The 23280-nt window shown below is 40.9% G+C and overlaps 2 protein-coding genes across 4 annotated transcripts in view; both read right to left on the reverse strand.

Annotated features, from left to right (window-relative positions):
- The window catches only part of CDIN1 (CDAN1 interacting nuclease 1), a 182198-nt gene that overhangs the window by 135206 nt on the left and 23712 nt on the right, over nt 1-23280 (reverse strand). Inside the window, exons 2-4 of one of the 3 annotated variants that reach the window (XM_077818945.1) lie at nt 8195-8240; nt 7258-7322; nt 3405-3465 (exon numbers count right to left, since the gene is read on the reverse strand). In XM_077818945.1, the coding sequence (XP_077675071.1) occupies nt 3405-3465; nt 7258-7322; nt 8195-8240 (172 nt within the window). Of the gene's footprint in view, nt 1-3404; nt 3466-7227; nt 7323-8194; nt 8241-23280 lie in introns of all 3 variants that reach the window. The other 2 variants (XM_077818944.1, XM_077818946.1) reach the window with 2 other exon arrangements.
- Nucleotides 16073-18132, reverse strand: LOC144266790 (uncharacterized). Its single transcript, XM_077820305.1, has 2 exons — nt 17265-18132; nt 16073-16610 (listed from the first exon to the last, which is right to left on the reverse strand). The coding sequence occupies exons 1-2, from the start codon at nt 17746-17748 to the stop codon at nt 16123-16125; spliced, it is 972 nt and encodes a 323-aa protein (XP_077676431.1). The 5' UTR covers nt 17749-18132; the 3' UTR covers nt 16073-16122.

The raw sequence follows: 23280 nt of genomic DNA on the forward strand, positions 1-23280 counted from the left end.
AATTTGATTTTTTTGTACGCATGTTACATTTCAGAAGAAATGGCCATCTTTTGCTGTTGCTTATTATATGTGATACCCACAAAATGTGATATCTCATTAATTCCAGCAGCGCCTTCAGTTCAAGATCAAGTAGTACTGTGGGCCAAAAAACAGAGTCTGAAAGCTGTAATAGAAAATGAGTTTGGGTTTGGGGACTGGTCAAATTTATTTAGGTTATCTTTTTGTAAGCAGCTATTACTCTGTTTTAATGGTTCTTGTACTTTTGGAAAACGCATGGTGAAATAACAGTTTTTAGACAGCATTACAACATTACTTGAGCGAATCAAGTTTTTTTATTTAACCATAAGACAGCAAACCTTACTCATATATTATCATAATGAATTTTTCTTGACAGGTTTTCAAGCCCAGTATTCATACAAAAATTTTATCTTGATTTAGTAACTAGACAAAAAGGCTGGCTTCATTTGTACATACAGTTTTTTTCAAATATGTATGTACTTGGATGTCCTTAAACTCCCCAAGTAGAAAGATATGCTTCCACAGGGCTGCTTATTTCCAGTAACCCACATCAGAGCTGACACATGAAAAATGGTGAAATTACTGAAGGTAGTCCAGCCTGAATAAGGACTACCTTATTAGTTCAGGTACTTGCATCTCCCTAATTTTCATATTAATCATGTGTCCATCTTACTCTGAAATAGGGCCATCATGCTCCATGTCAGAATTTAGCATGTAAGTAAAATTCATAGTGCTTCAAATCTCACTTGAAAATATTTGTATGTAGAGACCAGTATGACTAATTTTATTATTCCTAACAAAAATGAGATTTTAATTTTTTTTTAAATGTAGCATTGTTCCAGTACATGTACAATGTAAAGATGTCTGCACATAATTTAAAAAATTTAAAAAGAGCCTTACAGATCCTCAAAAAAATAATATGGAACTGTTCTTATTCACCAGAGCTGCTATATACTGTAATGTACCTATGTAATATATTTCTCATCAATTTTTACAGTTTCCACTGATTAAATATATATTGACTCATAAAGTATTATCATTACATCAATTGTCAGCAGATGCAGGAGTATGTCATTTAAATATTAACTATCACATAAAAATGGCAGCTTGATTGTTTGGAAGCTGTAGTATGGTGCTGGTTATTGCCACATCTCCCAAATGCATTAGGCAGCAGTCTCACACACACACACACACACACACACACACACACACACACACCCCCCCCCAAAACAAAAAAAACCCACCCAGCAGAAAACACTCCCTTTCTTATGCACCTTACTGTACAGCCAACAACAAATAAATTCTTTAAATAACTTCCCTTTCTCCATAATTTTTATTTATTTCTTACCTAAAGAAAAAAAATGATCTGAATTGCAAAGGTGCATTATTACAGTATTGCTAAAGTATCGTTTCTAGATCATAAATTAGATTAATCATATCTAAGTGAATGGGAATATCATGGGTAGAAGAAGAAATGAAAACAAAATATATAAAATTAAGAGTATTAATACTGTATTACTTTGCTCTGATGAGGTGTTCTTTTGTGATAGTTCTCATGCAATATAGCAAACCCAGTTAATTTACCAAGAATTCTTACTAAACCAATTATTTCTTTATTCAAATAGGATAGAATACATTTAAAGTCGGCTTTCAAAAATAGCAAAAAGGCATGCTTTGCCAATAATATGAGGTAAATCCCCTATTATATGTTAACTGTATCATCAGGGTGTGTAGACACTTCATAGACCATTTAAACCTTCTAGTAACTGATAGGTAATGGCTCATTTGCTGACTGCAGCAATGTACAAGAGACTGAAACTGAAAGAGAAGCCATCCTTTCTTGCTAATATAACATGTAGAACTTGCTGCTATTGCAACACTTAATGTTCATAGTGTCACATCATTTTTAATGCAAACACTCATTTTCTGCCTTACTCCTATGTTTTCTATTAAAGTGCAACACAAAAACAGCATACATTTCATTCTATCCCTTTGAGAGTTCCACAAGCAGTTCCAAGTCAAATAGGTATTGTATTGTTATTATTATTGTAAATAAATATTTCAGAGTTTAAGGCAGAGGTGCCTCAAACTGTGGGGCATGGAGAAACATTTGCGGGGGGGGGGGCGCGCGGGGGGAGCGGCGATGCCAGGTGGCTTGTGGCAGCCCCACAGAACAGGTTTCGGCCAGCCCCCAGAGGAGGTAGGGAGGGAGTGCCACCTTCACCCCCTGACTCCCTCAGCAGGCCAACCAGCCTGTGGGTCATTGTTAACATCTGCTGCAGCCGCAACAATTTCTGCTCCTGGCAGCCTCCACACCCAGCATTGGCTCCACCCCCAGAAATAGTCGCACATACCTTCCCCAACCCTGAAAATCTGAAGGGAGAGGGCCAGATATTGGCCCTGCCCTAGCGGTGAAGCCTGACTGCAAGGTAGAAGCAGCACACTGGTGAGGAAGACTTGGCTGTGCCATTGGTATCTGTGCATTTGAAACTTACAGGGTAGGTAATTTAATTAAAGCTGTGCTAAGGTCTCTGTTAGCCTACTCATAAACCTATCATGCATACTTTTGCTTGTACCTATTTTTGTCTGGGATGAGGGGCACAACCAAAAATTGTAATTCAAGGGGGGTTTAAGGGCTTGATATTTCATTTTTTCTAGTAGGCTCAATTACTACTATTATAAACTTTTTATATCTTCATTCAAAGTAACTATCGGAACACACTTTTTTAATGCAAACAACTCATTTCCCAAACAGATTCATACCATAGTTACCAAACAATATCAATACATTAGTTACTGTCTCGTTAAAGTAGGAAGTGTACCGAACTTCTGGTACACAAAGTTTTCTAAGATATTGATATATTGAGGGTTTAATTTGCTTAATTGCTTTATATTAATCTGTCTTCCTTAGCCATTCCACTAACTTGTATAAGTGGAAATAAAAGAGTCAAGGAAATGAATTGCTTTTAACCCTTAACTATAAAATTACAGATTTGGAGGGGTGGGGGAAAGAAGGAGAGAGTTTAAACAAGAACCTCTAATCATGATAGTAGTCTATATGTCTTTAATCAACATGTTTATTTTAAAAATAAACCAGGATGTTAAACAGCACTTATTTTACTCAGTTTCTCTAAAATTTTCAACAAAATAAAAATTCCAGAAGCCTCTTACAGATTTGCCTTGAAGTTAGAGACTAATTACATTAACTGATTTATTAATAAATGGGGCTCTTTGTCCAATTATTGGAAGTACTAACAGACTTGGGAACAATTTCATATGTCTAATGTGCCTTGAAACCATTTTTTTAGGTTAATTACATTTCTAAGTAAAGTCACTATAGATATGCCCCTTAGGTTTTACACAGGAAGATTTAAAAAAATGATTACCTCATTGGCTAGCTCCAGTAGTACAGGGGCAGCTGCATTTTTCATCACCCCATTCAGGTACCTAGACAAGACAAAGCCAGGTAAATCTGCAGTGGCGAGAAAAGGCCATCTTCGACATGCTAGTGTCCCCTGTGTATTTCTTTCTCTTGGGCAAATGCCACACACAGCCTGGCTAGAAAACACTAGTTTGATTGTTTAAAATACTTATTTCCAAAAGATTCCCTATCATTAACTTTCCAGAGTTCAGTCCTGCAGATGTGTAAGATATATCAATCTCAGTTAAGTACTTATTAAAAATACAATAAGTAAGCCAAGAAAATCATCTTTCAAAATTGTATTTTTGGCTGAACGCCATATAAACAAATTATATCTGTATTATTAAAACATGCATAACACAAGAAATCTCTACTATCCACAAAGAAGATTTGGGGCTCGACACTATCTTCAGATGCATAGGTATGCATCATGATGTAGCTACTGAGCATGTGGACAAAAATATGCAAATGTAACTACCGATTTTACCAGTTAGGCAGCAGTCTCAGCTGTGATGTACACTTTCTGTATTTAGATTTAACAATATAAAATGAATGCTACAAAAGGAAAAGAAAAAGACATTTTATGGTCAGGACTGTATGTTTGGGTGGTGAAGTTTCTGACCACCCCCACACGCTGACTAGACTGCCTTTTTGCCTCCTTACTATCATTACTGTTTGGTGTTTATATTGCAGTAGTGCCGAGAGGACTCCTTCAGGATTTGGTGGGAAGGAATTGTGTCACTGGCAGTTGTGAGCAGGCCAAATGGCGCTTAGTGGCTACACTTTAAAGGATGGGAGTGGGAGAAGTGTCATAAAAAGCAAAGTAGTATGCAACCTCTTCAGAAGATCATTTTTTTGACAACCGTCTCTCACACAACATCTAAAACTAGTTGGATAAACTGCCAGAACCTCCCATACTGGTAAATCAATCAATCAATCAATCAATCAAATGAAATAAAGAAAATCTATGTCCAGGAAAAGCAGAAAAGTGGTTTCTAGTGGTTGGACAATGACAAAGTCAGGAAGTCTGAGATTTGTTGCTAACTCCAATAATAGCTTGCTATGAATGGGTCAAAATGTATTTATGCCTCAGTTTAACCATCTGTGAAATGGGTATAACAGGATTTACCTACAACTCCTCACAGGGGTATTGTGAGTTTTAGCATTTGTGAAGTATTTTGAGGTTGATTCATGACTGGAAAGACAGAAGATCATCTTATGGAAAAACATTTTCAGTTGCATGAACAACTACTTAAAAATTCCCCAGTAAACAGATGAACACATATAACTTGTTTTGGTGAAACAAACAAGAGTTCTCAAATTTTTAGCTCAGTAGCACTCACTGAACACTGACATCCTATAACTTCATACCTACCTGGTATGTCAGCAGTAGCTACTTTCTTTACTCTATTACAGGCCAAAAGCATCTCCAGCCCTGGTGTGTACTTTATTATGAACTTAGTGACTTCCTGTCTTGAAGACACACACTGTGCTGAGGTGGACGGCTTCATGATGCTGAAAAGCATCCTGGTTTTTCTGGTAAACAGCCTCCAATTTTGCCCACCTCCAAGATTACGTCAGGGTGCACGGAGTTGAGCACAAATCAACATCTACGCTCAGCAGCACTATTACCTGTTCCCAGCAGCACCACTATTCCAAGCAACCAGCACTAGTAGCATTCCATCAATGGGAACCAATGATTATTACAGAGCAGTCTGCCATGCTACAAGGGTAAACCGTGGCAAATTTGTCTTCCAACACCAAGCCTACTCCTCTTAAACCTCAACCACATCGTTGGCAGATGTCAATCCTGGTTGCTTCTCCCTGTTCCCTCCTAGTTGGCAGGCAGATATTCACCCTATTGCAGGAAGAAGCAATTTGCCCCTGTAATTTACATAATGTATTATTTATAAAAAGAAAAAGCTGAAGTTCAGACAAGCCTTCCCCCCCCCACAAGGATGCAGAATGATTGTTCATGTCTTTCTTGAGACAAAGCAAGAACATCTCGTAGAAGAAAGCCACCACAAACTACAACAACATTGAAATTAAGGTCCTTTGGGATGAAAATCATGCTAATTGATTTTTGTACATGGCACTTTGGAATTATAGTAACTGTGGAGCATTAAAAAACACTATACTGAGATAAAAGTTTCTTCAAATCTTACATTAAAAAAGCGTAATATGTGCACCCTCATTTAAATTATTCTGCCAAGTATGCAAACTTTATTTAACTATCTCAGTCAGACAAATCTTTCCTTCCTTAGCCCAAAATATCCACATGGAATCTATTAAATTAGTAGATTAATAATTCTACTAAAACAGCTTGGTGAGTAATGTTAATTTAACTCAGATGCATAAAATACAAAACAAAATAATGGGAGAAAACATTTTTTTACATCATTTCCACTACCATTAAGCTTCATACATGTGAATTTGTTATGCACTACCATCATACTTGAGACTGTACAAAACTTGAGGAAGATATGGGGCCAAATGAAAGCAGACTTTACTCACACCAACTGCCTTACTGACACCAATGCAACTACTGCTGCATATAAGGCAAGCAAGGTTTGGTTCCATGTTTCCTGCTCCAAGACACTTCTAATAAAAATAGACAAACACTACACTGGGTGATCTGGAGACACATCTATCACAAAAAGTGGTTCAAGTGCTCTAATAACTAACACTTCTAAGAACATGTTGAAACAGTCACAGTTAATGTATTGTTATTTATTGAAACTGTACTAGTGGAAAATTTATTAGAAACAATATTATGTAGTAATAGTGTGATTTTGAAAGATTTTTAACAAATATCCTTCCTCAAGAATCAAAACTGGGAAAGGCAAAATGTGACCAATGTAATATGATAAGGCAGCGCAACTATTTTTCAAAAGAAAATAACAAAATATGGTGTGTTAGATTTTCTTCCTTCATGTCTAATATTACGAGGTTGTCCTTAGTTCTAAATATGTGACTTTGCAGAAACATTGAGACTAGCTAATTGTTTATAAATGAAAGCTTTTTGTTTATTTTCCTCATTCATAAAGATAATATTAAAGCATAATACCAGACACCTATAATCACAATCTCACTTGCCATGAAAGCTCTTCAGATATGTCAGTCTACATAGAGATATACAATTAAAATATTACTACCAGTTATCAGTATGCCCCAATTATGTCATTGAGATGTCTAAAGAAAAGTCAGTAGAACTAAGACAAACTATAAGGTGTTAGCAATTACTATTTATTAACTCAAGATGCATACAACTGTAAAATTATTTTGTAAAATGACAAAGGTTTTCACTCCTTCTTAAAAGGTGTTGCTGACATTCATGTGGTTTTAACTTTTAGTTTACTCCTGTTTATGTTATATTGGTAAATACATTAAATTTAATATGCAATTTTTTACATAATAAAAAATGTCTGTAGTTTAAACAACAAACACATTTGTAACTGAGCAGGCCCCCTCAATTTGGGTAGTTTTCTCTCAGCAAAATAATTTACAATATCAACCGTGGCACGTAAATCTTATAGCTTTCAGTATAAGGCAATACATAACACTAACACACGTGCTCCAAGAGATATAATCTTGTCATCTTGTCTTTAAGCCTAGAAATTCTGCTGCTAAAACTGAAGAGAAGAATTCTGACTCAAGAGTCTTTCACTAAAATGATTTTGGGGTACTTCCACCATCCTGATTCCAATTTGTTAATTTATTTTTATATGAAATTAGCTGAATAATCAGATTTACTCAATAATAATTGCAATTAGTAGGTACTACAATACCTTCTAATGGGATGGGAAGGTAGGTCATACCTTTGGTAGTAAGTTTCAATAGCCTCAGCAGTGTGATGCTTTGCATGTGTTCTTTTGATTTGTTTCTGAGAAGAAAGAAAAAACAAAAACCAGAGACTTTTATGATGTATCACATCGGACATATGAAGCATGAATGTCTGAGTGCATGCTTTTTGGCCCCCGTATTCAGCTTATAAGGAAAACTGAATTATATTTTAAGAATTCTATATAGAAATGGCTTTTCATCTATCTATTGAATAGAATGTCTTCAGACTATACTGCAATGTACCATATATGTAAAAGCCAGTAAGGTCATAGTAATTGAATCTAAATAAGTTTGTTGAGGGTTGCAAAGGGCAAAGAAAAACTTGTTCTCTCTTTCAACCTTTGTATTAATTTTCCCTCAATTCAATTCCATCTAAGTCCTCTGCACTCTAGTTTTACAATTCAATTGCCATTTTTAACCAGGAAGAGCATTGCTTAAAAACAACTTATTTGAAAAACCACAAAAAGTAATTCCACAGAGACTTGCCACTTGACTGACACCTGTCATCTCATGATAAATGACTCCATTTTCTGCCTCTCTTGCCTTCTGCCACTCCGGCAATGGTCATTTATCATCATCTCTGTCAGCAATGGAAAGCAGCACTGACAGTGCAAGTCAGCAAACATTTAGCACATGGAACCACGCAACACAGGGAAATTATTATTGTCAGAATAATAATGGTTTAGCATAATTTATTACAGGTCCACCAAATAAGCAAAGGCTAGATGTTATTAGACAGATGGATGGGTAGGCTTGGCAGCCATCCACTGAGACTCAGGCGGTGCTTGATGTGGAAAAGGGAACATCCTCCAAACCAATCAGAAAGCTGGCAGTTCAATTACAAAGAAATAAAGGGACATTCATCATTCAATTAGGCACCTGTCAACCCTCACAAAGGAGAAAACTTCTAACCTGGTACTCCTGGGAGAAGATGCTCAGCAGAGTGGACTGCGATTGACTGGAACAAATAAAAGAAGGACAAAGTTAATTACTGGAGTGCACTGCAAAGAAACAAAAGAGAAGGGAGCTTCAAAGGTAGGCCTGCTGCCCTGTAATCTAACAGAACATGAAAACAAGTGTGGAAAAGTTGTTCCAGATGAACACCTCAGACAAAGGCTTCCTGCTGCTAGGTCAAGGAGAGAAAGAGTATGAGGGAGGGGAGAAAAAAATATAGCAAGAATTTCAAAGCAAACTAACATTGTTTTGGTGATTCTTTTTCAGCTTCAGAACCCACAAAGTCATATCAGTAGCATGTAGTGGAGTTAAAAGGGAGGGGAAGAACGAAAACAAAGCAAAATTTCCATAAATAATTGATGGAGTTAAATTCCATTAGCAGTTGGGAACATGCCGCTTGTTCATTGGCAACATATTGAAATTCATTTTGTTAGCAGCAAGGGAACCTCTTCAGTAGCTGTCTCAAATTCAGGACAGAAACTTAGCTCTCTGTCAGAAGTAGCATATGGGACTACTGGAACATTCCCACTGAAACTGATGTGCTTTGAAAATAGAAACTTTCACAGCAGGAAGCCGAGATTCCCTGGAGTCGGTCATTTCCAAAGGCTGCCATAAGCTTCATTCATCTAAGGCGCCACTCAATGTCAAACACCTGGCAATGAAGCAACCTGGAAAACATTCTTCCCAAGTGGGAATTTTTCCCTCAGAATTGTTAACATTTAGAAATGGGACAAGATTTTTTCCTCTAAAAGGCAAATCAATACCACACTGCTACAGTCTTCAATTGTCCTCTGTGGATATATCCAGCTCATCACATCTTGAATACAATTAATTACTTCTGATATATTTTCCTACCAGATGCAACTTGAACAAATTACAGTTTCAATAAATCGAATTTTATAGTACAGCAAAGCAATATGAATAATTAACAGTTTTCCTTTCATGAATGCATCTATTAAGACATATCTTAGATTGTTCTGATATTCAGGAACAAAGACTGAAATCATATTCCTCTATCAGCTCATTCATACAGTTCACTACACAAGAATTTAACAATAGCATTATGTCTGTCTTGCTACTGTGTTTTACATTGCTGACCCTAACATGCTACAAACTTAAATGCTCTATCTAGATACTTACATAGCCCTACTATGGTAGTATTTAAATGCCTCACGAACAGCTAAAGATAATGAAGTATTATCACCATTTTATAGATGGAGAACTGAGGCACAGAGAGATTAAATGATGTGTCTAAAATTCACACCAAGTGTGAGGTAGAACTAGGAGTAAAGTCCAGATCTCCCAGATCACAGGGCTTTTACCACAAGATCATCGTTCCTCTACCTGCCCCAGTCATATAACTATATGTTAGTATTAGAATTGTAGATGGATATTAGTCTAATATACAGATTTACAGAATACTACTGAATAGAATTATAGAAAAAATTAACAGTTACAAGACGTCAAATGATGCAAATAAATGCATATGAAAATTTCAAATTTAACTTATTACTCTTTATATTAAGGCAGAGCCTATAAGGTCCAAACAGGATCAGAGTGTCATGTTGCTAAGAGACTGGTTTGTGGATATGGTTAGAACAACAGGCAAGGATGATGAATTTAGCAGCAACGATTTGAATGGATATGAAGGAGATGAGAGCGGTCTCAGAAAGATCTATGAGGAGTTTGCAGTAGTCAAGATGGGAGATGATGATGGCCTGCACAAGACTTTTGATGGTGTAGACATACAGAAATGTTGAAGCAGGGATCTCAAGGATGTTATGAAGGAAGCAGCAGCAGCAAGATTTGGGCACCATCTGGATGTGCAGAGCTAAAGTTTGTGGAGTCCAACATGACACACAGATTATGGGCCAGGGGAGGCTGTGAGTGAAAGGTAGGATAGTTGTGTTGTCTACCATGACAGAGAAAAGGAAAGATTGGGAGGGAAGACAAGGAGTAAAGATTTCTCTTTAAAATTTTAAGCTGATAAATCCTATTTTTCTTTAAACAAAGAGGCTAAAGTGACAAGTCATTCATGTTTCTACAGTATGGAGGATATGTACATAAATTAAAAGCAGTAAAGACTAATATAACAGATGGAACAGGAAGCCTCATCGCCACAAATTATTTCAAAACATTGTAGGCAGAAACCTTAAATCAGCTTCAACATCTTATTAAAATAAAATCATGATTTTATTAACCCCCCAACATATTACAAGAGCTGAACTTTATGATCCATTATTTATTTTTCTTAAAAAAAAAAAAAAAGTATCTGTCACACAATTTAAATAAGAGAATTGTTTCTGCTTGCTTTTCTTGATTGCATGCTCAACATAAGATTTCTCTTTGATTAGTTCTGATTACATTCTACATCTCTTAGGGTATGTCTACACTATGAAATTAGGTCGAATTTATAGAAGTCTTTTTTTAGAAATCGTTTTTATATAATCGATTGTGTGTGTCCCCACACAATATGCTCTAAGTGCATCAACTCGGCGGAGTGCTTCCACAGTACCAAGGCTAGTGTCGACTTCCGGAGTGTTGCACTGTGGGTAGCTATCCCACAGATCCCGCAGTCTCTGACGCCCATTGGAATTCTGGGTTGAGATCCCAATGCCTAATGGGGCAAAAACATCGTCGTGGATGGTTCTGGGTACATGTCGTCAGGCCCTCCCTCACTCCCTCCGTGAAAGCAACAGCAGACAATCGTTTTGCGCCTTTTTTCCTGGGTTACCTGTGCAGATGCCATACCACGGCAAGCATGGAGCCTGCTCAGCTCACTGTCACTGAACTTCTCCTGGGTGCTGGCAGACGCGGTACTGCATTGCTACACAGCAGCAGCTCATTGCCTTGTGGCAGCAGATGGTGCAATAAGCCTGATAACCATCGTCATCATGTCCTAGGTGCTCTTGGCTGCCTCGGTAAGGTCGGTCAGGAGCGCCTGGGCAGATATGGGCACAGGGACTGAAATAGGAGTAACTCGACCAGGTCATTCTCTTTAGTCCTGCCGGCAGTCGTATTGCACCGTCTTCTGGCAAGCAGCCAGGAGATGAGGATGGCTAGCAGTCCTATTGCGTGGTCTGCTGCCAACCAAAGATGTAAAAGATAGATGGAGTGGATCAAAACAAGAAATAGACCAGATTTGTTTTGTATTAATTTGCTCCCCCCTCCCTCCGTGAAATCAATGGCCGACAATCGTTTTGGTGAGGTCTGTCGGGGCACTTTGAAAAGTTGAATGGAGATTCAGTCCTGGACTACTGGGGGGGAGGGATAGCTCAATGGGTTGAACATTGGCCTGCTAAACCCAGGGTTTTGAGTTCAATCCTTGAGGGGGCCATTCCGTGTGACAGTTGTTTTTGTTTCTCCTTGATATACAGCCACCCCCTTTGTTGATTTTAATTCCCTGTAAGCCAACCCTGTAAGCCATGTCATCAGTCATCCCCCCCTCCTTCAAAGCTACGGGAGAGAATCATTCCGCGCCTTTTTTCTGTGCAGACGCCATACCACGGCAAGCATGGAGCCCACTCAGATCACTTTGGCAATCAGGAGCACATTAAACACCACACGCATTTTCCAGCAGTATATGCAGCACCAGAACCTGCCAAAGCAAAACCGGGTGAGTAGGCAAATTCAGCGCAGTGACGAGAGCGATGAGGACATAGACACAGACTTCTCTCAAAGCACGAGCCCTGGCAATGTGGGCACCATGGTGCTAATGGGGCAGGTTCAGTCCTGCCCCATTAGCAGATTCTGGGCCCGGGAAACAAGCACAGATTCGTGGAACCACATAGTGTTGCAGGTCTGGGACGATTCCCAGTGGCTGTGAAACTTTTGCATGCGTAAGGGCACTTTCATGGAACTTTGTGACTTGCTTTCCCCTGCCCTGAAGCACCAGAATCCCAAGATGAGAGCAGCCCTCACAGTTGAGAAGCAAGTGGCAATAGCCCTGTGGAACCTTGCAATGCCAAACAGCTACCGGTCATTCGGGAATCACTTTGGAGTGGGCAAATCTACTGCGGGGGCTGCTGTGATGTAAGTAGCCCACGCAATCAAAGATCTGCTGATATGAAGGGCAGTGAGTCTGGGAAATGTGCAAGTCATAGCGAATGGCTTTGCTGCAATGGGATTCCCCAGCTGTGGTGGGGCCACAGAGGGAACCCATATCCCTATCTTGGTACCGGAGCACCAAGCCGGCGAGTACATAAACCGCAAGGGGTACTTTTCAATAGTGCTGCAAGCACTGGTGGATCACAAGGGACGTTTCACCAACATCAGCGTGGGATGACCGGGAAAGGTTCACGACGCTCGCATCTTCAGGAACTCTGATCTGTTTCAAAAGCTACAGGAAGGGACTTTCTTCCCAGACCAGAAAATAACCATTGGGGATGTTGAAATGCCTATAGTTATCCTTGGGGACCCAGCCTAATGCCATGGCTCATGAAGCCATACACAGGCAGCCTGGACAGTAGTCAGGAGCTGTTCAACTACAGGCTGAGCAAGTGCAGAATGGTGGTAGAATGTGCATTTGGACGTTTAAAAGCGCGCTGGCGCAGTTTACTGACTCGCTTAGACCTCAGCGAAACCAATATTCCCACTGTTATTACTGCTTGCTGTGTGCTCCACAATATCTGTGAGAGTAAGGGGGAGACGTTTATGGCGGGGTGGGAGGTTGAGGCAAATCGCCTGGCTGCTGGTTACGCGCAGCCAGACACCAGGGCGGTTAGAAGAGCACAGGAGGGCGCGGTACGCATCAGAGAAGCTTTGAAAACCAGTTTCATGACTGGCCAGGCTACGGTGTGAAAGTTCTGTTTGTTTCTCCTTGATGAAACCCCCCACCCCTTGGTTCACTCTACTTCCCTGTAAGCTAACCACCCGCCCCTCCTCCCTTCAATCACCGCTTGCAGAGGCAATAAAGTCATTGTTGCTTCACATTCATGCATTCTTTATTCATTCATCACACAAATAGGGGGATGACTACCAAGGTAGCACAGGAGGGGTGGTGGAAGAGGGAAGGAAAATGCCACACAGCACTTTAAGCACAGCACTTTAAAAGTTTACAACTTTAAAATTTATTGAATGACAGCCTTCTTTTTTGGGGGGCAATCCTCTGTGGTGGAGTGGCTGGTTGGCCGGAGGCCCCCCACCACGTTCTTGGACGTCTGGGTGTGGAGGCTATGGAACTTGGGGAGGAGGGCGGTTGGTTACAGAGGGGCTGCAGTGGCAGTCTGTGCTCCAGCTGCCTTTGCTGCAGCTCAACCATACACTGGAGCATACTGGTTTGGTCCTGCAGCAGCCTCAGCATTGAATCCTGCCTCCTCTTATCACGCTGCCACCACATTTGAGCTTCAGCCCTGTCTTCAGCCCGCCACTTACTCTCTTCAGCCCGCCACTTACTCTCTTCAGCCCGCCACCTCTCCTCCCGGTCATTTTGTGCTTTCCTGCACTCTGACATTATTTGCCTCCACGCATTCGTCTGTGCTCTGTCAGTGTGGGAGGACAGCATGAGCTCGGAGAACATTTCATCGCGAGTGCGTTTTTTTTTCTTTCTAAGCTTCACTAGCCTCTGGGAAGGAGAAGATCCTGTGATCATTGAAACACATGCAGCTGGTGGAGAAAAAAAAAGGGACAGCGGTATTTAAAAAGACACATTTTATAAAACAGTGGCTACACTCTTTCAGGGTAAACCTTGCTGTTAACATTACATACATAGCACATGTGCTTTTGTTACAAGGTCGCATTTTGCCTCCCCCCACCGCGTGACTACCCCCTCAACCTTCCCCCCTCCCTGTGGCTAACAGCGGGGAACATTTCTGTTTAGCCACAGGCAAACAGCCCAGCAGGAATGGGCTCCTCTGAGTGTCCCCTGAAGAAAAGCACTCTATTTCAACCAGGTGACCATGAATTATATCTCACTCTCCTGAGGATAACACAGAGAGATAAAGAACGGATGTTGTTTGAATGCCAGCAAACATACACTGCAATGCTTTGTTGTACAATGATTCCCGAGTACGTGTTACTGGCCTGGAGTGGTAAAGTGTCCTACCATGAAGGATGCAATAAGGCTGCCCTCCCCAGAAACCTTTTGCAAAGGCTTTAGGACTACATCTAGGAGAACCGCGAATGCCAGGGCAAAGTAATCCTTTCACATGCTTGCTTTTAAACCATGTATAGTATTTTAAAAGGTACACTCACCAGGGGTCCCTTCTCCGCCTGCTGGGTCCAGGAGGCAGCCTTGGGTGGGTTCGGGGGGTACTGGCTCCAGGTCCAGGGTGAGAAACAGTTCCTGGCTGTCGGGAAAACCGGTTTCTCCGCTTGCTTGCTGTGAGCTATCTAGAACCTCATCATCATCATCATCATCTTCGTCCCCAAAACCTGCTTCCGTATTGCCTCCATCTCCATTGAAGGAGTCAAACAACACGGCTGGGGTAGTGGTGGCTGAACCCCCTAAAATGGCATGCAGCTCATCATAGAAGCGGCATGTTTGGGACTCTGACCCGGAGCGGCCGTTCGCCTCTCTGGTTTTCTGGTAGGCTTGCCTCAGCTCCTTCAGTTTCACGCGGCACTGCTTCGGGTCCCTGTTATGGCCTCTGTCCTTCATGCCCTGGGAGATTTTGACAAAGGTTTTGGCATTTCGAAAACTGGAACGGAGTTCTGATAGCACGGATTCCTCTCCCCAAACAGCGATCAGATCCCATACCTCCCATTCGGTCCATGCTGGAGCTCTTTTGGGATTCTGGGACTCCATCATGGTCACCTGTGCTGATGAGCTCTGCATGGTCACCTGCAGCTTGCCACACTGGCCAAACAGGAAATGAGATTCAAAAGTTCGCGGTTCTTTTCCTGTCTACCTGGCCAGTGCATCTGAGTTGAAAGTGCTGTCCAGAGCAGTCACAATGGAGCACTCTGGGATAGCTCCCGGAGGCCAATACCATCGAATTGTGTCCACAGTACCCCAAATTCGAGCCGGCAACATTGATTTAAGCGCTAATCCACTTGTCGGGTGGAGTAAGGAAATCGATTTTAAGAGCCCTTTAAGTCGAAATAAAGGGCTTCATTGTGTGGACGGGTGCAGGTTTACATCGATTTAACGCTGCTAAATTCGACCTAAAGTCCTAGTGTAGAAGAGACTAAAATTTATTTGAGCATAAATTTGTTAGTCTCTAAGGTGCCACAAAGTCCTCCTTTTCTTTAAACCTGCCTGTCTAATTAGACCCATCTGAAAACTTCAGGTGGTATCTGACTCTGTTAGAGCCATGAGGTGGCCAGTTCTGAAAGCCCCATGTATTTGTTGTGAGAGCTTATCTTGCAGAGCCAAGAAACTCCATGCTTTTTCTAAACTCCCTGCTACAATCAGTGAGCTCCTTAGCTCTAGTCTGGTGGTAGAATGTGCATTTGGACGTTTAAAAGCACGCTAGTGCAGTTTACTGACTCGCAAAATCAATGTTCCCATTGTTATTACTGCTTGCTCTGCGCTCCACAATATCTGTGAGAGTAAGGGGGAGACATTTATGGTGGAGTGGGAGGTTGAGGCAAATAGCCTGGCCACTGGTTATGTGCAGCCACACACCAGGGTGGTTAGAAGAGCACAGGAGGGCGTGCTGTGCATCAGAGAAGCTTTGAAAACCGGTTTCATGACTGGCCAGGCTATGGTGTGAAAGTTCTGTTTGTTTTTCCTTGATGAAACTCCCCACCCTTGGTTCACTCTACTTCCATGCAAGCTCACCACCCTCCCTTCCCCCCTTTGATCACCGCTTACGGAAGCAATAAAGTCATTGTTGCTTCACATTCATGCGTTCTTTATTAATTCATCACACAAATAGGTGGATAACTGCCAAGGTAGCCTGGGAGGGGTGGTGGAGGAGGGAAGGACAAGGCCATACAGCACTTTACAACTTATTGAATGCCAGCCTTCTGTTGCTTGGGCAATCCTCTGGGGTGGAGTGGTTGGGTGGCCGGAGGCCCCCCCACCGCTTTCTTGGGCGTCTGGGTAAGGAGGCTATGGAATTTGGGGAGGAGGGCGATTGATTACACAGGGGCTGTAGCAACAGTCTGTGCTCCAGCTGCCTTTCCTGCAGCTCAACCATACGCTGGAGCATATTAGTTTGATCCTCCAGCAGCCTCAGCATTGAATTCTGCCTCTTCTGATCACGCTGCCGCCACCTATCATCTTCAGCCCGCCACCTCTCCTCACGTTCATTTTGTGCTTTCCTGCACTCTGACATTGTCTGCCTCCATGCATTCGTCTCTGCTCTGTCAGTGTGGGAGGACAGCATAAGGTCAGAGAACATTTCATCGCAAGTGCTTTTTTTTCGCCTTGTAATCTTCACTAGCCTCTGGGAAGGAGAAGATCCTGTGATCGTTGAAACACATGCAGCTGGTGGAGGAAAAAAAAAGGGACAGTGATATTTAATAAGACACATTTTATAAAACAATGGATACACTCTTTCACAGTAAACCTTGCTGTTAACATTACATACATAGCACATATGCTTTCGTTACAAGGTTGCATTTTGCCTTCCCCCACCGCGTGGCTAACCCCTCACCCCACCGCATGGCTAACAGCAGGGAACATTTCTGTTCAGCCACAGGCAAACAGCCCAGCAGAAACAGGCACCTCTGAATGTCCCCTTAAAAAAAAGCACCCTATTTCAACTAGGTGACCATGAATGATATCACTCTCCTGAGGATAACACAGAGAGATAAAGAACAGATGTTTGAACACCAGCAAACATATACTGCCATGCTTTGTTATGCAATGATTCCAGACTACTTGCTGCTGGCCTGCCATGGTAAAGTGTCCTACCATGGAGGACGGAATAAGGCTGCCCTCCCCAGAAACCTTTTGCTAAGGCTTTGGGAGTACATCCAGGAGAGCTTCATGGAGATGTCCCTGGAGGATTTCCGCTCCATCCCCAGACACATTAACAGACTTTTCCAGTAGCTATACTGGCCGCGAATGCCAGCGCAAATTAATAATTAAACACGCCTACTTTTAAACCATTTATACTATTTAAAAAGGTACACTCACCCGAGGTCCCTTCTACGCCTGGCGGGTCCAGGAGGCAGCCTTGGATGGGTTCGAGGAGTACTGGCTCCAGGTCCAGGGTGAGAAACAGTTCCTGGCTGTTGAGAAAACCAGTTTCTCCGCTTGCTTGCTGTGAGCTATCTACAACCTCATCATCTTCCTCGTCCCCAAAACCTGCTTCCGTGTTGCCTCCCTCTCCATTGACAGAGTCAAAGCACATGGTTGGGGTAGTGGTGGCTGAACCCCCTAAAACAGCATGCAGCTCATCATAGAAGCGGTATGTTTGGGGCTCTGACCCGGAGCGGCCGTTTGCCTCTCTGGTTTTCTGGTAGGCTTGCCTCAGCTCTTTAAGTTTCATGCGGCACTGCTTCGGGTCCCTGTTATGGCCTCTGTCCTTCATGCCTTGGGAGATTTTGACAAATCTTTTGTCATTTCGAAAACTGGAACGGAGTTCTGATAGCATGGATTCCTCTCCCCATACAGCCATCAGATCCCGTCCCTCCCGTTAGGTCCATGCTGGAGCTCTTTTGCGATTCTGGGACTCCATCATGGTCACCTCTGCTGATGAGCTCTGCACTCACCCACAGCTCGCTATGCTGGCCAAACAGGAAATGAGATTCAAAAATTCATGGGCCTTTTCCTGTCTACCTGGCCAGTGCATCTGAGTTGAGAGTGCTGTCCAGAGCAGTCACAATGGAGCACTCTGGGATAGCTCCCAGAGGCCAGTACCATCGAATTGCATCCACACTACCCCAAATTCAACCCGATTTCAGCGCTAATCCTCTTGGCGGGGGTGGAGTAAAGAAATCGATTTTAAGAGCCCTTTAAGTAAAAAAAAAAAAAGGGCTTAGTCGTGTGGATGGGTGCAGGGTTAAATCGATTTAACACTGCTAAATTCAACCTCAACTCCTAGTGTAGACCAGGAGTAAGTGTCTTTAATTGACCTGCTTCCTTTCCTAATCCCCAATTTTCTTCTACTAGTTCCCTTCCTCCTATCCATGTTATCCCAATTACTGTACTTTCCTGTTTGTTCCCTCTCAGTCTTTATTCTGACTACTGTACTTTCTGGTATAATAAGCATTAAGATTTTTATTCCAAACCATAGTCCGGATGTTTCCTCAGATGTCCTTGATTTCTGTGTTTGCAATTTATTTATTTTGATTTGCCTGGCTCTATTCTTCTGGATTCCTGTCTTCTCAGCTCATATAAAACATACCATGACACTACAAAATTTAAAAATCTTCAGTAACTGAATAGTTGGTATACTGTATTGGACTGACTGCAATAAAACCAATGCAACACAAACCACAAGACTTCAGTTGTATCAGCCAAGAAACTTCCATTCCCTCAACCACCTAAAAACCTGCATCTTTCACAACCTCCTCCAAAAAGAGGTGCAATATTCTCCTGGTTTGGATTTTCCCCAAATTCTTGAACCTTGTGAAGTTAACTTAATTTCCCGATCTAACAATGTAATCCCTTTTTCCTCACACCCCTGGGGATTCTGCCATGGAAGATAAGATAACACTAACTGTGCCAGCACTGTGCTCCTTTATATTGTGAGCTCAACAACAAGGTTTGGGGAATCTACTGGTGAGGTGGTAATCAGCTTGTTTTCTCTGTGTGCACTCACACATGTACGTGGACGGAGGGGAAAGGAGAACACATAGAAATCATGGGTGACATTGAGTCTCCACAGGACATTAGAGTGATTGGAGGGTTTCATCCTCTGACCACTCTGCTGGGATAGAGTGACTTATCATCACCACTCAAACTGATGTAAATAAAATTCCAGAAGTTGAAACTCTAGTCTCTATTCTGATGTTCCTATATAGGATTTCAAAGTTGAATGCGGTGGCTGCACTGGCAAAAAGCATGTAAACTGTCAAACACATATACATGCTCACACAAATCAGTAATTGTACATGCAGCTGAGGAATTTAAGAACTTGAACTCCCTTATTGCAATCTTGCAAATATAGAGGGTTTATTAAAAATAATTTAGTAATAGTGTATTGCTGGGGCTAAAAATAAAAAAATAAAACAATAAAAAGTTACCGCCACTCGCGGAGACTGGAGTAATTAAGCCAACAGCAGAGCTCTCCTGTCGGCTTACAATGGCTACTGTAGGGTTTCTAGTGTAGACATAGCCTTAGTCTTTTGCTAAATACTATATTCAGCCAGGTTTCAAAACAAAAAAAGAAACCCCTTTGAACCTATGTTGCCAATAGTTGCAGATAATTTCTAGTAAATTGATTACACTTTGTAATATTTATTTTTAAATGTATACCACACACAGCATTTTAGTGAATATACAATTTACACTTTGTCAGGGCTTGTCTACATTACCTGCAGGCTCAACAGGCAGCATTCGATCCAGCAGGGGTCGATTTATCACATCTAGTCTTTATCACGTCGACTCCAGTATTCCACTGGAGTGAGAGATGCAGGTGGCGTCGACGGGAGCACCAGCTGTTGACTCACCGCAGTGAAGACACCGTATTCACGTAGCTGAAGTTGCTTAACTTAGTGTAGTTAGTGTAGTGTAGTCTACACCCAGTGTAGACCAAGCCTTGGTTAATTTTTTCAGATTTCGGGAACTGTACACACTCAGGGCATAAATCAAGCTTACCCTTGGAGAGACTGATTATAAAACTGATTCTGCCTCTATCCATCCTACACCCCTCTCCCCCATGTGTGTTTCACTTAAGTCAGTGAAGCCAAAAATTCAGCTTCATGTTTTATGAATTTAACCATGATACATAAAGGAAAACACCAATTCAGCATGGATTGGGTGGCCAGAAAGCAGTGGCTGCTGGCCAGGCATCCAGCACTGAAAGCAGAACCCCACAAGCAGCAGCACAGAAGTAAGGGTGGCAATACCAAACCATGCATCACACTGCTGTTGGTGGCGACACTCTCTTTAGAACTGGGCTCCTAGACAGCAACTCCAGTTGCTCAGCTCTGATGGCAGTGACGCAGTGCAGAAGTAAGGGTGGCAATACTGTGACCTCCCTACACTAATCTTGCAACACCCCCCAAAACCCCATTTTGGGTCAGGGCCCCTATAGGTACAACACCGTGAAATTTCAGATTTAAAATACTTGAAATAATGAAATTTACAGTTTTTTAAATACTATGACCGTGAAATTGACCAAAATGGACTGTGAATTAGGTAGGGCCCTACCAATAATTAGTCATCAAACATATGCATAAGAAACCAGCAAAAAGCAAAGTGCATCATAGGACAACAATGATAAAACTTGGGGGGGGGGGGGGGGGGGAGAGAAGATTTGTGCTACGTATAACAGACTAAAATAAAACATTCAAATGGTCTTTTTTATTTTGTTTTAACAGAAGACATTCATTTCCATCTACAAGAGAAGTTACTTTCATGTTATAAAAAAGCATGTTCCATTTCATTAAGAACACAAAAGTACAGGGTAAACATTCATTTAGGAGATATTTGAGCATTTAACAAACAAACAAGACCACATTTACAAAAACAAGAAGCTATTGTTTTTGAAGACCCAAGCAACATTTTCAGATTTTATAACACACACACACACAGTGGGTCAACATTATAGGAGTTCAAGTAGGATATTTCTCTCTCTCAAACTCTCCTGCATAGGACATGTACTGTAAGTCACAGTCTAGCATAAAAGTAGATAGCAAGCAGATAGGCAAGTCTCATTTGGTATATAATAATTTCTTTATGATGTTTTCCTATATAAAATAGTTTGTGAACACTGTTGCAAATCTTCAGTTTATCTTCAAAATAGACCCGTACCGGTTATATATTCACGTTGTTCCTGTTCCCAGACTAGTTGATTTAACTAACCAACCAGGTGGCAATTTTGAATTTTGTAACTGAACAATCGGAAATTCATTTTAATCAAACATTAGCATTTGAGATTAAAATTCACTGTTTGCAATTATTCACATCAGTAGAATGCTGGTCACTCAGCTCTAACACTTACCTACTTAGTGAAGTGCTTTGAGATCGTTGGATGAAGTGCTACTAGGTAAGTGCTAGCTACTACCACTATCATCCTGAAAGTATGTTTGTTCAAACAATCAGGGTGGATTTGATTTAAATCAGCCAAGGAACTTTGATTTAAATCAGCCACCTAAAAACCTGCATCTTTCACAACAACCTCCAAAAAGAGGCGCAGATTGTATATTCTCCTGGTTTGAATTTTCCCCAAATTCTTGAACCTTGTGAAGTTAATTTCAAATTGATTTAAATCATGATTTAAATCCCAAATCAGGAAGACTAGATTTAATCATGAATTTCTACATAAAAGTACATTCTTGTTGGTTATAACCTTAATACATATTCTTCACAACTCAGAGACAGATGTAGGTTTCATTTTTAGAAGGGACACACTATATATATTTTTAAGTGATTTATTTTGAAAACTTTTCAAATTAGTTTTACAGCTCTCTCAGAAAATGAATGATTGGTTATTTATCAAAGGTAATTGAAGCAGATTTTTATGAAGTCATTGGGAGGTGAATTATCTCCAATTCAACAGGTTAATCAATATCTGGAGGATTTTCTTGCCATGCTGTATTATGAGGAGTACATCAGCAGACAGACATTTAAATTGTTTTATTTAACTAAAACAATGTTATATATTTTTTGTTCAACAGAAAAAATAATATATTTTAACAAAACAAGCATATGAATTTTTGAATTTAGTCCAACATTCAAGTTTTTTAAATCAAGTTGTTGTTTTAAAAAAATAAATATTTCATTTAACTATTTTAGTTCAAAAGAATTTTAACAAAAACAATTAAATAGACTATGTCAGCCAGGTCAACATGAGAAACTTAAAATATTGGCTTCTGCAGCTAACTCAGTCATCTTCACCTTTGAAGGACATAAATCCACACCATGTAGAGGTCAAGCACAGGAGTTTATAACGTACAGCGCTGACGGAGTGTCACCTCGCTTATTAGACTCAGACACTGTCAATCAATTGATTACAATGGAATATATGGATTTTCCATGGGCGGGGAAAGCGATGGGGTAGGCAGTCCCACAACCCCAGATAGGTCTAGCAGCAAGACATGATAGCACAGTAGCCAATGGTCAAAGATTACATAATATCTCCGCCCATGGTCTCAAGTTGACAAAATTAACATTTAATTAGTACTTTAATAAATGTATTAGTCTAAAATATATATGTTGAATTCTGATTTGGGGTCCATAGGAATGAAGTAGCTCCTTTGATCGTCCAACAGATACAGATCCAGGGGTAAAAGCAAAGAAACAGTGAAAGTATATGGCAATAAAGATTGTCTTTCAAGTTTTTCATTTGTGTTTTAAGGCAGGCATTGGTCCCTGGGAAAGGCCAGATCTTATACTGACATGCTTGAACCTTTCATAAACTCAAAGTTGGATGTGTGGGAAGAATATCTCCCTCCAGAAGAAACTAACACAACATAAAGAGGGCTTCTTTGGTCTATTTGCACCTTGAAGACGACACAATTATTGCCCCAAACATCTGGCGTTTTGCTGACCAGGCATACCTTAGCAAAAGCAAGGTTATCTTTGGTTATTCTGCTTTCTCTTAGCTATTTCTACTCTCTGACCGCTTGACCAAACTCTGGACTTGGGGCCTGTACACAAATCCATATATCAGGTTATTACATCAGCAATGGATTTTAACCCTTCAACCTTCATTTTCCTGTTTGTTCATAATCTGGAAAAGAAAAAACAAGCTTTCCTGCTTTTTCGGGTCCCAAATTTCTCAATTTGGAATGAATTAGTCCAAAGGAAGAAAATATTCTTTCTACTCTGGCAGAAGAAGCCACTGCTGCTAAAAGTGAGATTATCACTTCGACAGTCTCTGAATCCAAATGCTTAAGTGACTTCCACCAGTTAACTGGTGTGACTTTCTTTAAAACATCATCATCAAACGTATATTTCTTGAATGGTTCACCCTAGCTCTGAAGTTTATTATAGTTGGCATTATGGAGGGATGACTGCTGGATGTCCATGTCATAGCCAA

The sequence above is a fragment of the Eretmochelys imbricata genome, chromosome 6 (genome assembly GCF_965152235.1).
Source record: "Eretmochelys imbricata isolate rEreImb1 chromosome 6, rEreImb1.hap1, whole genome shotgun sequence".
NCBI classification, from domain to species: domain Eukaryota; kingdom Metazoa; phylum Chordata; order Testudines; family Cheloniidae; genus Eretmochelys; species Eretmochelys imbricata.